Source organism: Callithrix jacchus, chromosome 13, assembly GCF_049354715.1.
Source record: "Callithrix jacchus isolate 240 chromosome 13, calJac240_pri, whole genome shotgun sequence".
Classification (NCBI taxonomy): domain Eukaryota; kingdom Metazoa; phylum Chordata; class Mammalia; order Primates; family Cebidae; genus Callithrix; species Callithrix jacchus.
The window spans coordinates 42,084,262-42,104,398 of NC_133514.1; the positions used below are offsets into that span (position 1 = coordinate 42,084,262).

A 20,137-nucleotide genomic window follows, 5' to 3' on the forward strand; every position below is an offset into this window, starting at 1 on the left:
GGGTGAAACCCCATCACTACTAAAAATATAAAAACGTTAGCCAGGCGTGGTGGCACATTGTCTGTGGTCCCAGCTACTTGGGAGGTGGAAGCAGGAGAATTTCTTGAACCTGGGAGGTGGAATTTGTAGTTTGCCATTGCACTCCAGCCTGGGCGACCATGAGAGTCTGTCACCAAAAAAAGAAGAAAAAAAAGCAAGAAAGATGCTCCAAGCAGATGATGGGACTGCTGTTAGCCCCGATTGTGGAAATTTGCTTTATACCCAGAACTCGAGATCAAGTTCTAGAGGTGGTGATTCTCAAAAAGGAGGTAACTTACCCAGAAACTGGCATTACAGCTTTTGTGTCCATGTGAGGAAAAGGAATTCTGGCAAGGAAAGGACCAGGTTACTTACACAAGGAAAGTAAACTGTGCTTTTGGGTTTTCCTTGTTTAGGGTATTTTGAAAAAAGAACAGTGGGAGTTCTCACATTGCAAGGTTCTGTGAATATAATCTTGACCAAATAGCAAGGTCAGTCAGGGTGATCAGAATATAAAGGGCACATCTCTGCCTGCTCCACACGCTCACTGCATCTCCTCTGGACACCTGAGGTTCGCCTGACCCAGCTGGCCCCGGAGGGCTCTGCACCTCACAGGGACATTTTCCTCAGTCCTGTCAATTACGTTTGAACTTCAGGGCCTCTCAGAGTGGCAGCAGCTCATTGGGGTGGGCTCTGTGTGTTTTTACCACGGCTTTCCCCTATCTCAGCTTCTGTAACAGCTGACTCTGGAGCAGCCAGATCCAGAGAGAGAAAAAAGAATATGTGATGCTGTATTAACCCGTGCCTTCTTTGGGCGTCTTGAGGCCCTACAGGCTGCCTCTACAGGAGAATCCACCCAGTCATCCTTCCGAGAGGAGGAACTAAATCACTGTTTTCAGGTGTATTTAAAATAATGTTTAAAGCAGATGGACAAAAAAACCACAAAGGTGCTGTGTTTATTATAAATATTTAAGGGGGTACAGAGAAGAGATCCCAACAGCCAAATCAGGATTAACTGATTTTTGTAATATATCAATGCACACACACAAGTGTTCTCTCACTCTCTCACACACAACCCCCACAATCTTCCCTGGCCAGTTCCGGGGGGACCAAAAGGGAGCCCTAAGAAAGGCTTTCCGGGGGAACTGAGGGCTCCGTGGCCTCTGCCAGGCTGACTAAACGTGCAACATGCCGAAACAGCAACAAAATAAAACCCAGTGTGCTGGCTCATACAAGTTCCATGGCAAAACCAGGCAGAGAAGGCAAACAGCAGTGCATCAACCTGGGAGTTCATAGTTCTCACTGAAATGCCCAATTTAGAAATAACTTCCCTAGAAAAAGAACCGTTGCCTCTTCCGTAACAGGAGCTGCTATGGCTTGGGAGGTCAAGCTCCCAAGTGGGGAGCTTGGGGGGCAGGGGGCTGCAGGGATGTCAAGTCATTTCTCAATATCAGGTTTCTCCTAAATAACACATGACCATGGAGTGCTCGCCAATACCCCAAAACCGAATATGCCCAAGTGTGTGAACAGAAACCAGCTTCCCACATGCAAATATAAGACACGACTTTGAAAATGCGTTTTAAATCTAAAGAATAAAAGCATGAAGGATAAATGAATAAAAAAGTAACGCATTTGTTCTTATTCTCATTGGAAAGTATCAGTTATTACTCCACAGGCACAAGCCGTAAAGTTAAGAGGACCATGTTTCGTTTGTCTTGACCTGCCCTGTACACACCTACACACACACACACACACACACACACACACCATCCTCCCCTCCATGGAGACCTCATAGGAAATCATGTGGGGCTCCCTTACACGAGGGGCTACAGTCCTGGGGAGGATGCTGTGTCCTCTCAAGCAGAACCCCCCATCAAAACCACTGCGGGGAGAACCTGTCCCAAGCCCCACTCCCGACAGGCCCTCTCCCCGCTTTTCTCTTTGTTCTTCAAAGACCTGTCTTGGGAGGGTGACTACCTGCGCGCTGCCGGGAGGAGTGGAGGAGAGAGGATGGTGAGAAGCCAGGCTGAGGAGGGCGTCCGCCAGTGGAACTGCAGCCAAGGAGCAAAAGGTGTCCGGAAGACAGCGATTATGCGGTTTCCTCACCCCATCACAGCCTTCTGGAGGCTGGGGTGGAGGATTCTTTCCTCTCTTCTGCAGGCACCCTATCCAGCCGCTCATGTTCCCCGTGGCCTGCAGCCACTTTTTCTGCAGCCGATTCCCTAACGTGTCCAATAATGTCTGAAGATGGTCCCAGAAACCGAAGCCAGTGGCCATTGGCATGGACTCCAGGTCAGGGCTGGGCATAGCCTCTCCGGGCAGGGCTGGGCTAATCCCCCCTGGCTGAGGAAGGGGAGAAGGAAATTCCCACGGGCTGCAGGGAATGGGTGCAAGCCAAGAGAACACAAGGCGCTTTGTTTGCCCCAGGTAACTGCTCAGCTCTCGCCCGCAAAGTACAGATATCTCTGCTACCCCTCATTCCGCTTCTACCTCCAGAGTTGACCCTGAGAGCAGCGGTGGCAGACCTGGCCAGTGCGGGCAATCACTGCCGTTCCCACCCGGCCATCCAACGTCACTCACTGTGGACTCATCTCCTCCCTCCCTAGAATAAGCAAACGTATCCAAGATCTGGGGTGTCCCTTTCCCCAACCTACTGGAATCCTCACTCTGAAGAGCCAGGTGGCATCAACAGAGGTTAAAGACACTTTAAGGTGAGCTAAGTGTACGCAGCCGTCCTCCCTCACCCTAAAGGCCCTCCTCAAAAAGCCCTCAGGAAGCCTGCGCCTGTGCTAAGCGCACCGGGAGCTCCCCCATCCCTGACCCTCTCCACATCGCGGAGCCTAAACTTCCTTCCAAAGAATCCTGGGTTGAATTTACTTCTATCGAAGTCAGGCCACAGGGCTGGGGTTTCTCTGTGTTGTCTATATTTTATATTTTATTTTATTTGACTCCCCAGGATATTTTCTTCCCCCTCCAGAATTGCCCTTTAAATACTAAGGGGTTCCGAGAGGATCCTCGGGCCGGTCCCCCAGGGTGTTAGGAAAGTCTCCAATTTGCAGATCCGTTCTCCCAGGGAGGAGATGAACAATGAGCTAATTACATTTTTATCTTTCTAATGAGCTGAGGATTTGTGTAAATGAGAGAAGCAGGGGGTATGCCAAAGGGGGGGAGAAGAGACTTTCTATCCCCAGCCCTCCGAGGGCAGAGCTGGTACCTGGGAGGGGTGGGGAAACACAAGCCCCCACGGGTCCTAAACTTTCTCAGCCAGTTCTGCGGCAATCTCGAGGCTACTCGACTTAATGACCAGTGAAGGAAAGGGCTTGGTTTTATTTTTAAAAATCTCTGTCGAACCTATGAAAATAAAGCTGCGTCAAGCGTTCTCTCGGCCTTTCCGAACTTTCTTCGTATTGGGTTTTGGTTTTTGGTTTTTTCCTCCCGTCTCAGAGGTAAAAACTTCGATAGGGACTCGGAGTCCTCCCAGAGGAGAGGGGAGCTCCCCTGTTATTTAAAACGCAAGTCTTTGTTTCAGGTATAGGAAAGGCGAAGCTGGACCCCAGGAAGAGCGGCTCCTGGGACCACAGTCAGTCCCTGCGAGGCCGGGGCGCAGAGCTGCCGCTCCCCGGCCAGCCCCACCGTGCACGGGGGTCGCGAGGGGCGCTGAGCGATACCTGGGACAGACCAGACGCGCTTAGGAATCACGTGCACAGCATGAGGGCAACCTCGGGTCGCCAATCCTCAACGCCGGGACCCAGCGGCAGCCGGGCGTGGGGTGGAGTGGGCTCTCCCGCATGCCCGGCAGCGGAGCCGGTGGAGAGTCTCGCGCGCCTCGGAGGAGGGCCTTACCTTGGGGCTTGGAGGCTTCGGTGGCATTGGGCGGGGTCATGGCGATGCAGACGTCCCCCTCAGGGAACTTGTCACACTTAAGCATCTCGGGCCAGTGGAAGCCGAAGAACTGCATGACCGGCTCGCACGAGTCACGCACGGCCTCGCAGAGCCAGCGGCACGGGTAGATGGGCCGGTCCAGGCAGACAGGGGCAAAGAGAGAGCAGAGGAAGACCTGGGTGCCGGCGTGGCAGTTCTTGTTAAGCAAGGGCACCCAGCTGCTGGCCTGTTGCTTCACCTCCGCCATGGTCTCGTGCTCCAGCAGGTTGGGCAGCACCATCTTCTTGTAGCCCACGTTGTGGCACAGCCGCAGGTCCGCGGGGATGTCCACGCACTGCGGCGGCTTGGTGTAGAAGCGCCCGCTCTGGTACGGGCCGATGTCCGATTGGAAGCTCACGTAGTCGTACTCGCTGGCCGAGCCCGCAGCCAGGAGTGCGGCGCCCAGCGCCAGCAGCACGCCCAGGGCGGCCCCGCGGCTGCCCCCCGCGCTGCGCCCGCTGCCCATGCCGGCTCTGCGCCTCGGCCCCCGCGACGTCGGGCTGCCTCCGCCGCCTCCCTGCGCGCGTCCCGCCGCAAACGTCCAGGGACCTCCGGGGACAAAAGGCGCCGTCCCCAGTGCTGGCCGGCTCCGCGGCCCCGCGCTGCCTCCCGGTCCCGGCCGGTGGCGGCCCTCGGCCTGCGGCAGGAGGCGACGCGGCGGGAGGCGGCGCGGGCGGGGAGGAGGCGCGGTGGGCTGGCTCCGAGATACGCGGTGGGCAGGAGGGCGCGGGGCAGCGGGCGCGCGGCACCGACTCCTGAGGCTGCAAGGCTGGAGTGCGCGGGGTTCCTGCCGCTGAGACCTCGGAGCCGCCCCGCGCAGCCAATCAGCTCCCGGCGGGGCAAGCCGCACTCGTTACCACGTCAGTCACCGGCGAGGGAGCCAATCGCCTCCCTCGCGAGCGGGGTCGGTTTACTAGAACCAGACGCAGCTCAACACCCCTTAAAAAACAAAACCAAAAATACATAAATAAAGGAGGAGGAGGAAAAGGGCAAGAGGGAAAAAAAGGAGGAATGGATCGCGTCGTCGGGTGGAGAGAGACCAGGGTGGACGGTGTAATTAACTCGCATCGACTTGTAGAGAAGTGAGGAGCCTGGATCCTACTTGTAAACCTACGAAATTATGGAGGCTTTTTTTTTTTTTTTTTGAAATTGAGTTTGGCTCTTGTCGCCCATGCTGGAATGCAGTGGAGCGATCTCGGCTCACTGCAACTTTTGCTTCCCGGGCTCAAGCCATTCTCCTGCTTCAGCCTCGCGAGTAGCTGGGACTACAGGCGCGCCCCACCACGCCCGACTAATTTTTCGTATATTTAGTAAACGGGGTTTCACCATGTTAGCCAGGCTGGTCTCGAACTCCTGATCTCAGGTGATCCGCCTGCCTCCGCCTCCCAAACTTTTCTTTTTTTTTACACTGTTTCCTAATTTCAACCAACAGCCCGCTAGACTAGCGGCTCCTCTCCTCGGTTCTCTAGCTGCAATGCAGACAGGTTGTTCCCAGCTAACTGGGGGTCAGGAAGGCTGAAGCGAGGGAGGTCTGCTTGTAAATCCCCAGCGGGCCTGGCCGGGCTCCCTGGAAGGCGAGGCGAAGGCGCAGTTGGAACAGTTTGCTGTGAGCAGCACCTCTCCAGGTGAGGCCTCCTGTGGTGGCCCTCCACGCTGGGGCAGTGGATGGACTTTGCCCTGTGTGGCGGGAAGTACTGCTCGCAACGGTGTTAGCTCTGGGAGAGCACTTTTTAAACATTTATACATCTTTTTTTAATAGAAAGACCCTACTCAAGTCCCAGCCCAGCCGACAGCACATCTGTGTGTTTGTGGTGTGGAAAGCCAAAACATTAAAAACACATGTGCAGTTATCAGCGTGGCTGGTGTAAATACCAAGTCCATCACTCGGGCACACATGTTAAGGTCAGACGCAGTCCAGGAACGACAAGTCAAAACCGAGGGTCCCCACTAGGACTGACGCCAAGAGGACGGTTCCTTGGCCCTCAGGAATAGAAGTCTCTCTGCCACCCTCCTCCTCGAATTCCTGAGAATTCTTTGTAGGTTTCAGACATTCCCCGGAGAGGGAGGAGGGTTAAGCTCCGGAGAGCTGGGAGTGAAACCCAGACTACCTCGGGAAGGGAGAGCACAGCAAACAGTTCATGAAGTTCCGGAGTCTCCACACCTTCTGTCCCTAAGTGCAGGTGGAGAGGCTGATGTGCAAAGCCGTGTCTGAGCACACACCCCGTGAGGCAAAAGGAGCCACAGATCTTAGCGCTCCACACAGACACCGTAGGAGGCGCTGCCTTGCCGGCCAGCTTGTTTGTAAAGCTCTAGGGAGCTTGCTTTGGACTCTACAGATTTAATTTCTTGATGGACAGATTCCAAGTGATTTGACTAGAGTTTGTGAAGAAGCGGGGCTGTTCTCTTAAAGCAGTCGTGCCATTACAGACATACCGATTCCACGGTGCGCACAGAGGCTTCAGCAGATGGATGATTTCTCTGTCATTTCGTGGCCAGTGGAAGATGCCTCGACACCCAAGAGATGACGTGGGGGCTGGGAGGAAGACACAGAGAAGAGAGAGCAATATTTGGATGGCCAAGGGTTAATCCCGAGACAATTGGTGAGGCTGGCCTGTGGAGCTGAGGAAGACATTCCTCACAGGGAATAGACCGCAGGAGACCCGGCGACTGTGTCTCAATTCAAGGGGCATTTAGAGAAAAATGCTGTTTGGCAGGGGGTCTTTTTCTCTCCTAGGGCCAGGCCCTCTGCCTCAAGCCAAATGTGTCTGTTTCCTCACTGCAAAGATGGGTGTTTGCAGCTGACATCCTCTCACCTCTGAACCCAGGCATAGCTGACCGTTCACTCACGTCTTCAGTTTTCCCGAATGGCAGGAGGACTTTGTCTGCTGTTAAATGCTGGAAATTCATCCAGGTGACTGCCCCTCCCCAGCCCTGGAAGTCCCAGGTCGGGAGTAAACCTCACAAATCCATGCGTAGGAAGAGCTTGCCTCTGTGTGGTCACTCTGCATAGACTTTTATCACCTTCAGTCGCCACCTCCCCCCACCGACCACTAGCGGTCCTACTCCTTTACTGACCCCTGCTGGGAACACAGTTGTCTCTTGGTCAAACAGGGAGTGATGGGAGAAGACCCCAGAATGCTAAATCCAGCGCACTCCTGACTCCCCCAGACCCAGGTGGAAAGGAAGGACCCTAGACCTCGGTCCCATTAGGAGACTTTAATCCATTCCTGGGATGAGGGAGAGGGACCGCCCGCCCCCACCCTCCTGGGCAATTCACATCCTGCATAGCAGTGCCAGGGAGATCAGCCTGAAGACTTTATATTGCAATGGGACATAGTACTTTTGTCCTTCTCCTTATTGTCCAATCTTTCCACTTCAAAATCCAGTACCCCTTTTCCTAATGGCAAGTGTGTGTGTTTGTGCGTGCACGCACTCCTGTGTGTGCAGAAGTTTCTAGAACAAAAGCTCTTTAAACATGCAATTGACATGACAGAGCTCCCAGATTTGAGGGTTCCTGAGTATGAGAACTGTGGGCCAGGAGACACATGCCCCCTCCTTCCAGAATGGCTTAAACACAGGCCAAATGCAGCTTTAACTTATGTTTCTCATTTCCCAAAAGTTCTGATTTTCCCACACTGCCAAAATGCCCGTGCATGAAGCCTGGAAGTACGTCCTCTGTTACTTCAAAACACCAGCTCCATGAGGCATTTTCAGTTCTTCAGTCTCCACAGAAGGTCACAGAGCACCCCACCCCAGGTGCCTCCCAGGTGGCCTCTTCCCAAACACAGAGCTTTTTCCTGGCCTCTCCTGGAAAAACTGGGGAGGGAATCTTCCCAGCCATAGCTCCCATTCTGCTCTACTATCAATCATATCATCAGTGATTTCTGCAATCCTCTCCAAAGATACACTGAGCTTGCTCTCCCTCAGCCAGCAACACTGGAGAGGCTGCTCCCGCCTGAAGCCGTGTAGCCATGGGTCAAGGACAATGCCAAGGAAAGCATGCTGGCACACAGTCAGAGGACACAGGCTACAGCCGCAACTCTGCTCCTAACAGGCTGGGTGACTCATGGTAATCGCACTTCCTTTCTCTGCCTCAGTGTTCTCATCTGTGCAACGGAGTTACTAATGCCTGCCCTGCTGCCCTGCTAGCTCATAAATGTGAACCCTCAGCAGGTAGGGTCACCTGAGGCACATCCTTAGGCTTTCAGACAAGTCCGAAGGGCCAAAGTGGTATTCGATGTAAGATGCCATGAAACCTGGTCATGCTCTTACTTGGACAAGCTTCTTCTGCGTTCTGTCTCTGTGGATGTATAATCCTGAACCCTTCTAACTCTTTCAAGAACTGGCCTGAACTGCTATTAACTCTGGGAATGTCTGGGAAGCATCTTTAAAATGTGGAGTTGAAGGCAAATTCCAGCCCCAACTCTTCCTAGAGTAAGCACACCTCCCTCTGCATCTTTTTTTTTTTTTTTTTTAGATAGACTCTCACTCTGATGCCCAGGCTGGAGTGCAGTGGCATGACCTGGGCTCACTGCAGCCTTGACCTCCTGGGCTCAGGCGATCCTCCCGCCTCAGCCTCCCAATTAGCTGGGACTCCAGACAGAGGTCTCAGCTAATTTTGTTGTTGTTGTTGTTTTGTTTTGTTGCGATGGGGTTTTGCTATGTTACCCAGGCTGGTTTTGAACTCCCAGCCTCTGGCAATCCTCCTGGCCTCCCACAGTGCTGGGATGACAGGCACGAGCTGTCATACCTGGCCTTCTACATAATTCTTGACGGACTGTAATGGAGCATCCCTTTTACTTGTTTGGGACATAGTGACCAAGTTCAGACAATCCACCAGAATGTTCTTCCTTCCTTGTAGGGAAACTCTGCTCCCTATAATTTCTACTCACTAGGCCATCCTAGGATCAGTTCCTATTGTAACAGCCAGGAAGACCCCTCAGCCAAGCCCCAAACCAGGAGGCCACGGTCACCATCCCTGGCCTTCTGGTCAAACAGTCACACCTGCCCATTCTCCAGTGAGGCTCTGTCAAATTGGGCTTGACAATTTTTGTTCATTTATTACTACACTAATTAATTTATAATTAATATTGTATATATTTACATATTATAAATATAATTTGTGTATAAATAAATGAAAATTTGTATACCACCTCCTAGAAAGAAGACATCTGAAAATAAAAGGCATATTTGAAGATGACTTTTTAAATAGAAACCAAAACACGTCAATTGGACTATTTCTCTGATTAAAATTCTCACACACTCTTTGTCTACGGGAAAAAGCCCAAGCTCCAGGATAATATCAAGACCCTGCCCTGACTCCCCCGCAACCCCTCCAGCTTCACCTCCCCAGCATCCCCCACCGGTCTAGTTTCTATTCTCCAGAAGTCCTTGCACTTTCCCACCCAACAGTTTCTCGCTTGCCTCTCATCCTGGGCACATGCTGTGTGCACACGCTGTTTTCTCAGTCTGTAATGTCCTTCACCACTTTTGCACAAACTACTCCTCACAGGGTTTCCAGATTTGCAAATAAAAATATGGGACACCCATGGCCAGGCACAGTGACTCATACCTATAATCCCAGCACTTTGGGAAAGTGAGGCAGGAGGGTTGCTTCAGGCTAGGACTGTGAGACCAGCCTGGGCAACAGAGTGAGACCTTGTTTCTACAAATAACAATAATTTTTGAGAATTAGCTGAGCACAGTGGTACGTGTCTGTAGTCCAAGCTACTCAGGAGGCTGAGGCAGGAGGATCGCTTGAGCCCAGGAGTTCGAGGCTGCAGTGAGCTATGATCACACCACTGCACTCCAGCTTGGATGACAGAGTGAGACTCTAGATCTAAAACTAAAATTTAAATTTAAATATTAAAAATAAGACATCCAGTAAAGTTTGAATTCCAGATCAATAAGAAAAAACTTATTATGTCCCAAATATCGCATGAGACGTATGTATAGTATAAATTATTCATTGTTGAATTGAATTCAAAGTTTGCTGGGCATCCTGTATTTTATCTGGCAAATCCACCTGCTTATCCTAATAGTATTGCCTCCTCCAGGAGGCCATGCCTGACCTCCTCCCTGTCATCGCTTCCCCACTCCATCCCTAGTCAGATTCACCATCTCTGTGCCTGCAGCTCTCCCATCTACATTTATAACTGGCCCCTTCTGGGTACATCGTACACAGCGAGCTCTTAGAGGCCAGGACCTTGTCTTATTTTGTCTCACCCATTCCACATCTCCAGCATCCAGTACAATGCCATGCATATACTGAGTGCTCAGTAATTACCCCCACCCCAATAAATGAATAAAGGGGAGACAGACATGTGAAACACCCAGGCTCTTAGGGGCCCTACCCTTGCACAACGATTTTGTGCTGCGTTTTCTGAGAACAAAGGCATGAATACCTCCCATAGTTCTCTTCATCTTTAGAAAAGGAAAATCTTTTCTAGATCTCAATCCTAAGGGAATTGATCTTCAGTGCCTTATACAAAGACAGCAAACAAAGAGTGTGGGACTTCTCCACTGGGTCTCTTCCCATCCCAGAGCCGACCCTGTGGACAGATGCCACATCTGATTCGCTCCTCTCTCCCCAGGACCAGCACCGAGCAGGTCGCTCCATAGAGGATGGGACCACAGAGGCTGGCTTGGTCGATGCAGTGGCCCATTCTCACAAACCCTCATGCAATACTGGGGCTGGCACCTGGAATGCTGGAGTTTTTGGAAGCCTTGTACACCAAGTGCGTGTAAGGACTGGGGAGCAAGAGAAGTTAGAAGGGGGCTCTGCAGTGTGACACCTGGGGCTGGGTCCTGGCATCAGGGCTCAAGTCTTGGCTGGAACATCACAGAGCACCAGACTCAGGTCTTCAGGAAACCCCTGCCCCTCAGGGAAGCCCAGGGAAGTGAAAGTGAAGTGGCACATGCTTCAGTGACCTGAAGCCCATAAATCTGCCTGGTTGGCTGCGGGGAGGGCAGTGGCCCAGCGCCGGGACATATTCCCCAAGGAGCCCTGTGCTTATTTACCTAACCCTTCACAGCAGTCGGGCCAGACGGTGCATTGCCTTCCACGAAGTTTGAGCCAGGAACAAGTCGGATATAAATGAGGTGCTGGCGAGAGGAATGGGGGAGTGCCCATCATCACACTCCCATCTCAAAGGAAAGCCTTCCCTGCTCCCAAAGTCTGGTGACCTCAGCTGGGGAAGCCTGGCCTCCAAGTCTCCATGCTGGGAAGCCTCCTCCCCACAGTATCTCTCAGCCTGAATAATGCATCTGCCATCTGCTATGTAAGGGGCATAACTCACCTGGGCAAAGGCAGAGTCCCCTGTCTCCTAGTAAGATGCCTTGCTGCAGTCTTTTCCGATTTGCCTCTACATGCATCATTCCATTTGGGCCTCACCAAAAGCCTCTGAGCTGGCTGAGTTCATTATTTTCATTTGACAGAAGAAGACACAGAAGCTCAGAGGAGTGGGACCCTGGCTAGTAGTCCAGCCATCAAAGCGCTGCTGTGGGGGCCAGTCGCAGGTCAGGAAGCACAGATCTTTGGACTCCAAATCCTTCTGGCTTTGCACTAGACCTGGCTTTGCTGAAGGCCAGTCCCCAGGGAGGGAAACCTGGAGAGCCTTTGCAGCCAGTAATATCTGATTCTCCATTCATTTACCAGGCTCTCTGCCCGGACCTCCACTGGAGACTGTGCAAGGTGCACAAAAACATGAGCCGTGCATGTCAGACCCGTGACCACTACAAGAAGATGGCCTGAGACTGGCCCAGGAATTGAAGAAAGACACTTTCAGTTTTGAGAGAGAGAGAGAGAGATCCTCTTCTATGAGAAAATGGCCTGGGAAGGCTGGACGGCTACGGAGCCTACTGAGAGAGGGCTACAGGAGTTCTAGAAAGAAAATGACAACAGGCAGAAGCTGGCTAACTGTGAGGCCAAGTACCAGCCTTTCCTGAGTGGCCCTTTGGCACCTAGGGCCCTACCCACAGCCTACAGGGGCCTGGAAGTGCCAGGGGGACTGTGGGTCTTCAGGGTTCCCAGGAGGGAGTTGGGGCACAATGCCAGGGCTTGGGTCCAGAGCACCTGCCGATTTGATTCTGTTTTCCCATAGCCAGGTCCTGAATGCCCAGGGATGCAGCACATCAGCCAGTGCTGCTCCCTTTAAAGCACTTCTGATGGTTTTCCTGATAGTTTAGCTCATCCTGTTCATTAGCTCATGCTGAAATTGCTGTCACTGATGTTTGTTAGATAGCATTAGGACTGTAAGGTACTATTTTCCAAATAAAGATTGTTTAATTATATATATATATATACATACATATATATATATATATACATACATATATATATATATATATATACATACATATATATATATATATATACATACATATATATATATATACATACATATATATATATATATATATATAGAGAGAGAGAGAGAGAGAGAGAGTGAGAGAGAGAGAGAGAGAGAGAGAGAGAGAGAGAGATCCCAAGCCCACAATATGGCATGGCACCAACCCATCACATTGCATGCAGACAGAAAAACCTCCTTTGCAGCCTGATGGGTACATGCCCATGGGGCCACAGTGTGTGGGAATTCTCAGCCTCCAGCCTCTGTGCAGAGCTCATGCTGCCCCCACAAGCTGGGCTGTCTTCCCGGCACACATCCCAGGTTCAGCTAACAGGCTTCATCTGCCTGATCTCTCCCCAGTCTCCCTGTACATCATGGCTGTCAGAGCACTGCTCTTCAAACATTCTTTTGCTTGTTTGCAAGTCGGGAGTCCTGGAATCTTCCTGAAGACAGAATCTGTCTTTTCTGTATTTGTATCTCCAGTGGCTGCTACATGGTAGGTGTGCATTAGACATGTGATTGTTGCACAAACCACCATCTCAAGATTCATCTTTTTCATTTGATTATCTGAATGCTTTGTACTTAGGGCATCTGAGCAAACGCTCCATGACTCAGTCTCCTCTTCTAAAAAGTAGGGGTTTGGCCAGGCATGGTGGCTCACGCCTGTAACCCCAGCACTTTGGGAGGCCAGTGTGAGTGGATAACCTGAGATCAGGAGTTCGAGACAAGTCTGATCAACATGGTAAAACCCTGTCTCTGCTAGAAATACAAAAATTAGCCAGGTGTGGTGGTGGGTGCCTGTAATTCCAGCTGCTCGGGAGGCTGAGGCAGGAGAATCACTTGAACCTGGGAGGCAGAGGTTGCAGTGAGCTGAGATTGCACCACTGCACTCCAACCTGCGTGACAGAGCAAGACTCCCTCTCAAGAAATAAATAAATAAAAAGAAAAGAAAAAGTGGAGTTTCATAGGACCCTTCCAGTGGGAGGCTAAACAGAGGGATACAGAACAATGTGGGTGCCTGGGTGAGACAAATCAGGGACTCCTGGAAGAGGGATGTTTCACAGCCATAGGAACTAAAACAGGAGGAAGGTGTGCAAACTTCCAGGTGCATGGAAGAGTTTCTTGTCTCCTCCATCAAGATGGGATTTCTCAGTCTTAAATAGGCATAGGATTCACCTAGGAATCTTGTTAAAATGCAAATTATGATTGGGTATGTCTGAGGGGGGCAACTAAAAATTAGAACCTCCCTGGCAGACAATTCTAATTTTTACTGTCTCCTACGACTTTGCAACTCCAAGTGTGGTCCGCAGACCAGCAGCACCAGCATCTTCTGGGAACTTGTTAGAAATGCAAATATTTCAAGCTAGCTCTGGCCAGTGAGAAGTAGGTGGGGCACCCTGGAGCACATCATAAGACAGTAGCCCTGGAAATTTTGCCACTTCCCTCTGTTTCCCGCCTGAAATTCAGCTGTGATGCCTGAGGTACAGCAGCTGTCTGGCAACCATGAGGATGAATGCCAGCAGACCAGGATGATGGAGAAGGAAAGAGCCTAGCCTGGGTCTCAGGGAGTCCCTGCAGCTGTGCTGCACTGCCCACCCTGGGATTCTCACTGGGAAGACCTACAATCTCTCTCCCTCACTCACTTAAATCCAAAGTCATTTTGATTTTCTCTTTCATAGCTAAAACCAAACCTCACTGGCACAGGTCTGTAATTCTCACAGCTCGCAGGAAGCTCAAAGACTGCAGGTTCCAATTTTTACTGTCTCTTAAAACTTTGCTACTCATAGTGTGTTCCCCAGACCACTAGCAGCAGCATCTTGTAGGACCTTGACAGAAATGCAGACACTCAGCCTGCCCCCCCAGCCCTGTACCCCAGACATAACAATCAGTGTTTGCATTTTAACAACATTCCTAGGTGAATCCTGTGCCTGTCTAAGACTGAGGAACCCCGTCTTCAGAAACTCCTCCATGAGCCTGGAAGTTTGCACATCTTCCTCCTGTTCTGATTCCTGTGGCTGCGGAACACTCTTTTTTCCGTTGTCCCGATTTCCTGCACCACATTGCTCTGTATCCCTCTATTTAGCCTCTCTCTGGAAGGGTCCTACGAGCCCCCAGTTTTCAGAAGGGGAGATGGAGTCACAGAGAGGTTTCTCAGATGCCCCAAGGACAGAGCATTGAGACAATCAAATGAAATCAAGTTCTCAGGCAGAAAGAGTGGACGAAGCCACTCTCTTAAGGAAGCAGGCGCCAGGAGGGTGAGGGCGGGTCACAAAATGAAAGTGCAGGCAGTGAGGAAGAGCTGCCCCTCCGCCCCTCGGAGGCTGACGGCAACAGCAAAACAGATGTTGCTTTCTTCCTCACACATGGTGGCACCAGCAGCTGTGTATCTGGAGGCTTTTGTAATCTTCCAGCAGTTTCTCACTCAATCATATTTAATATCTGTCACTATAAAAACATTGCCTTTTATCAAATTCTTCTAACACTTTCAGCATTACAAGACAGCCATGGCTCTCCCACGCAGAAAAGCACAATATGTCCATCAAACTCATTTGTTCTTTATTTTTTAACAGCAGTCTAGCCACTGAATTGCTTAATACATGGTAGAAAGGTCCATAAATAACAACTTCTCAGGGAAAGCCACTCAGCCTGGGAGTGCTTTCCAAGTTCTGCATTAAGTCCTTGGCTGCAAAGGGTTTTCCAGCCATTTAGATCCATAAATACATACCGGCTGCTCCCAAATTGCTGCATAATTCTTACCACCATCACTTATGTTTTCTTTTATTGCCATTATCACTGACCTCTTGACAAGAGAATAAAATGTTCTTTTTTTTTTTTTTTTTGAGACGGAGTTTCGCTCTTGTTACCCAGGCTGGAGTGCAATGGCACGATCTCGGCTCACCGCAACCTCCGCCTCCTGGGTTCAGGCAATTCTCCTGCCTCAGCCTCCTGAGTAGCTGGGATTACAGGCACGCGCCACCATGCCCAGCTAATTTTTTGTATTTTTAGTAGAGACGGGGTTTCACCATGGTGACCAGGATGGTCTCGATCTCTTGACCTCGTGATCCACCCGCCTTGGTCTCCCAAAGTGCTGGGATTACAGGCTTGAGCCACCACACCAGGTGAGAATAAAATATTCTTTCTGGAAGATGAAATGCTCTACAACCTGCACGAATTTAACTCATCCAGATTCTTTTCGCTTTATTTCCGTCCCCACCCCAAGGAAATCGACTCTTCACAATGAATGGGGATTTCGGATCGGAGTTTCATTGCATCCTTTCTCTGCTGGCTGGTGGCAGATTCTGAGCTGTGTTCTCCCAATTCCAGAAGCCAATGAAGCCACAGGTGTGTATCAATCAATTGCTGTGTGCAGGTCCTGTGCTGGGTCACATGGGGCATAGAGGACAGAAAACACAGATTCCCAACCCCAGGAAGGTGGGGAGGAGAGAGAACATAAAGGACAGCAGGGAAGATAACAGAGCCCATGTCTGGGGAGAGCGGAGCTGGGAAGAGTTCGAACTGAGGGGATGTCACAGCCAGTCAGGACAGCGTGCTTCTTCTTAGTAGATTTATCTGCCCACCCTTTGTCTGGCAACCTAGCGAAATCAACAGACATGTTAGGGACGTGGCCCCAGAACCAGCCAACCAGGACCCCACCTCAATCCCTCTGCGGCATTAGACACACTGAGGTACCTATTCTCCACAGGACAGAGTGGGTGACAGTGCTCCCTCTCTCTCCCTCTCCCTTTCTCTGTCTTCCATCCCTCTCTCTCTTCACTCCCTCTCTCTTCCCCCACCTCTCTCCCTCTTTCTCTTCCTCTCCCTCTTTATTCTTCTCTCTCTCCCTTTCTCCCCATCTCTCCTCTCCCCAGCTCTTTCCCTCCTTCTCTCCCCACCACCCTCTCTTCCTCTCTTCCCCACCTCCTTCTCTTCTTCTTTCTCTCTCCCCCATCTCCTTCTCTCCCCCTCCCTCTTACCTCCTTCTCTCTTCCTCTCTCCTTCTCTCTCTTCCTTCTCTCTCCCCTCCCCCACCCCTCTCATTTTGTTCATGCCCCCCAGACTATTCTGAACAAGCAGGCTTTGAGCCTTCTGATGTTTCTCTCCAAGTCTGGGTGGGGGTTGTTAATGAGAGGAAACCCACTTGTAATTGACGAATGGTGAGCGGTGGAGCCAGGCAGCCCCAACCCCCGCAAAAGGAGAGAAGCTCTGAAGAAGGAGCTCACCCAGCCCTGGGACCAGGGCAGTACCCTTGCAAACCTTTGTCTTGTAAGAAAAGACAACTGAGCCAGGATGGCTGTTTCCTGCCTTCCCTCCTTCCTCTCCTTCAGCCTCTCTACGGCGAAGGGCAGTCCTGGATGGAGCCCTCGCTTTGCAAAACACAGGAACCAGAAGTAAGGACCCAGAGACTTACACAAACCGCTGCTCCCGACTTAAAAGGGCACTGATGATGGATGCCTACGTGCAGCCTCTCTGTCTGCAAGCCTCTCTCCCACTTGTCTCTCACACATCATATTTCTCAAGGTTCGGGCATCACTGACCCCAGAGTGAGAAATCTACAGGTTGCTCAAAACAAGTCCCATGACCCCACGTCCTCTGGAGGAGACGGTTCCTGCTGGGAGGAGGTTGCAGAGGAGAAGGAGCTGCAGGCACACAAGGCACAATCACTGTGGGAGGCAGGGGCGGCGGTCCCTGTCACAGAGAAGCCACTGACCACCTCTGGCCTTCCTCTAGCATCCAGGCTGCCCCTCGTTGCCGGGGTCCCCATGCCCCCTTTCCACTGCTGGCCCTCTCTCCAGTCTCCCAGTCACCCTCAACTCCTCTCCCACCCACACCAGGTGCCAGATGGGGTGCCTTCCCATGACTGGTTTCAGGGGCTGTTCTTCCCCCTGGGGTGGGGGCCTGTGGGGCTTGAGAGCCGAGGGCTTGGTGGGACGCGAGTGAGGGGAGCAGTGGTCTATGGAATGCAGACCTCTGCCCACACTCAGGGGCCAGCCCAAGGGGCATAATAGAATACATTAGTCTCCCGGCCCATTCAGCCCTGCCTCTTTAAGAACAATAGTAGCAACTGAGCTAATTTTTGCCAAATGACTGGCTTCCGTCCATTGGGAGCAGAGTGGAGCCCACCAGACAAAGTCCATATTCAGGTTTCAAGAGGGGCTGGCTAGTCAGCACGAGGGCATGGGCTACTTCCCAGGACCAGCAACCAGAGAATCCTAGTGTCCAGGAAAGGGCCTGAATCTGACACCAGCCACCAGGGCATCTGTCCTGGGGCAGGGGGTGAAGCTGCCACTGAAAACAGGAAGCGCAGGCTTCATTTTCAATACAAGCGCGCTGGTGCAGTGGTTGACTACAGAACAGTCTTTATTACTTGGAGTTTTACTTAGCAAAAATCAGTGTGGCTGCTGGAAGGATGCTCAGGTCAACCTACGTGAGGCACCTGTGATCAGGGAAAGAGCACTGGTACAGGAGTCCGGTTTTCCAGCCTCAGTGGCCTTCCGCAATCTATTCCCCGCTGCCAGTCCCAAGTCCTAAACATGTGAAGGATTGGGCTAGATAGGCTCGGGTCCTTTGAAACTTTGATATTTTGTGTAAAAAGAAAACTCAGACCATGCTTCCTCTGCTGTCCCATAGGACATTGCTAAGCACTCAAGAAATAAAGGCTTTAGGAAGGAAGGAAGAAGGGAGGGAGGGAGTGAGGGAGGGAACATTTATCGAGAATATGGGATAGAAATATATCATATGAATCCAATTTTGCAGAAAGAAAAGAAGGATAAGACAGAGAAAGGAGAAAGGAAGGGAAGGAAGGAAAGAAAAAAAAAAGCTAAAAATCCTGAAAATAGGTACACTGAAATGTTAGCTACCTCTGGGTGTTGAGATCATAGGTGATTTACACTGTCTTCCTTTTGCTTTTTTTCATTTTCTAAAATTTCCACAATGACCATATATCACCTTTGCAAAGAAGTAAAGATTATTAATTTTAAAGAAAAGGAGATAGCTACACAGAACAGCATTAGTCTTCTCTCGGGGGGAAGAAACAACATGGGTCTCTGGTATTGACCTCTGTGATGTAGGTTCTTAAAAATCCTACTTCATCGAACATGTCAGGAAATGATTGCGAAAGGCTCAGGGCGGGGGGTGCATGATGGCTCATGGTTTCTGGATAATTGCCCCCCATTGTCCACCTTGTGATGCATGTGAAGTCATATTCTCTATCTTTCTTCCAGACCACACAGACACCGACGAGGGAGCAAGAATTTTCAGGCCAACAATCAATCAGCAAATGTTTAATGAGCTCCTACTATGTGCAAGGTTCAGTGCTCAGAGCGTGCCTTCTCGTGCTCACCCTCACCTGCTGGCTCATTCACACGCCCTCCTCGATGCTCTGTCTTCCCCTCACACGGCAAGCTGCTTTCTCTGGGCTCCTGCCACCTCCCTGGGCATTTACTCATTGAACCACGCACCCCACCTAAGAGAAGAGATTCAGAGCCTTTTCCACCTGCCACCTGCCCTACCTCTGAACAGGGTGCATAGGAGGGCTGAAACTGGCTTAGAGAGGTTCAACAGCCGCCCCAGGTCTCACAGTAAGTCACGGGTGGACTCCAGGCCTCCGACTTCCTCCCACCTGGCTCTTTGGGCTCCTCCACCCTCCTGGCCCTCCTCAGCATGGAACACGCACTGCCTGAGGCAGCTGGGCTAGGAGGAGAGCTTGGAAGGTCATATACCTGTCATCCCCGGAGAGCGCTTGGCAGTTGCGCCTTCCGGGCTGCAGGAATCCGTTCTGCAATAACTTGCCACACAAAACACACCTTTCCCGTTTGGACTGGATGCTATCCCGGGACAGGAGGGAGGTGGAAGGCTGCCATGGGTGCTGCAGAGAGCAATTGAGCTCCTCCCAGCAGATGCCTAGAGGTGTTCATTCTCAGGAAATGCTGGTCAAGCTTTGTGTCACCCAATAAGAGAGGAGAGGCAGAGCTGGGTGGCTCAGACATCAGGGAGTGTATGGGGATGTGAGGCAGGATCCAGCAGGGCTGGATTTCCTGCAAAGCCCACAGGGCTCAGGGCAGAAGTGCAGCAACTGTGAGCAGGAGTACTGGCTCCAAGTCGGATCCAGCCTCAGCTCACCAGGAGGGCATCAGCCTGTGAGACCTGAGCCTAGTTCCACAGAGACTGCTCCACCCCATCCCAGGCTCTGTGGGTCTGTTCATAACTGCTCTTCCTTCCACTTCCCCTGTGTCAAAATCCTTCTGATGTCCTCACCAGCACCACCCTAGGGAAACGTCAGCCTGAGCAGAGATGGCCAGAAGAGACCAGTGTCTTCCCTTCTCTGCAGCCCCACCTGTGTGCTTCAGGTCTTTGCACCAGTGAATCCCTGTGCAGCGCATCTCTTGGGGTTCTGACGAGGAGCCCTGCAACCACGTGTGGTGCTTCCCATATCTCTCCCTCCACATCTCCCATGCAGCAGGAGAAGAGTAACCAGAAGCACAGTAGCGTGGCCCCGAGCTCCCAGCTGAGTCCAGCAGCAGGGGAACGTACTGTTGGGGAAAGGGTGCAACATTCCCCAAAGGAAGGACAATGCCCCACCTTCCCGGGAGGACCAACCCTTGCAGAGCATGCTGTCTCAACAAAATGATTACAGTGCCAGCCTTTTAGCCACTCATTCAGCTCCTCAGTGCCGGGCCCCAGGGAATCACAGCAGACAGAGACAGATCCGTTCTCAAGACAGCCCCGGCTCCTGCAGGAGACCTTATGGGGCCGTCCTCGAACTGAAGCAAGATCTGATTCTGATTCTTAAGATTTGCTGAATGCCTGCTTTGTGTCAGATGCCCTGATCACGGTTTATTCATACACTGGCA

At 51.5% G+C, this 20,137-nt stretch overlaps 1 protein-coding gene across 1 annotated transcript in view; it reads right to left on the reverse strand.

Annotated features, from left to right (window-relative positions):
- SFRP1 (secreted frizzled related protein 1) overlaps positions 1-4,717 on the reverse strand; it is a 49,334-nt gene extending 44,617 nt beyond the window's left edge. Inside the window, exon 1 of the mRNA XM_003734602.6 lies at positions 3,862-4,717. Coding sequence (XP_003734650.2) covers positions 3,862-4,405 — 544 coding nt within the window. The 5' untranslated portion in view covers positions 4,406-4,717. The remainder of the gene's footprint in view (positions 1-3,861) is intronic.
- Positions 4,718-20,137: the final 15,420 nt, after the last annotated feature.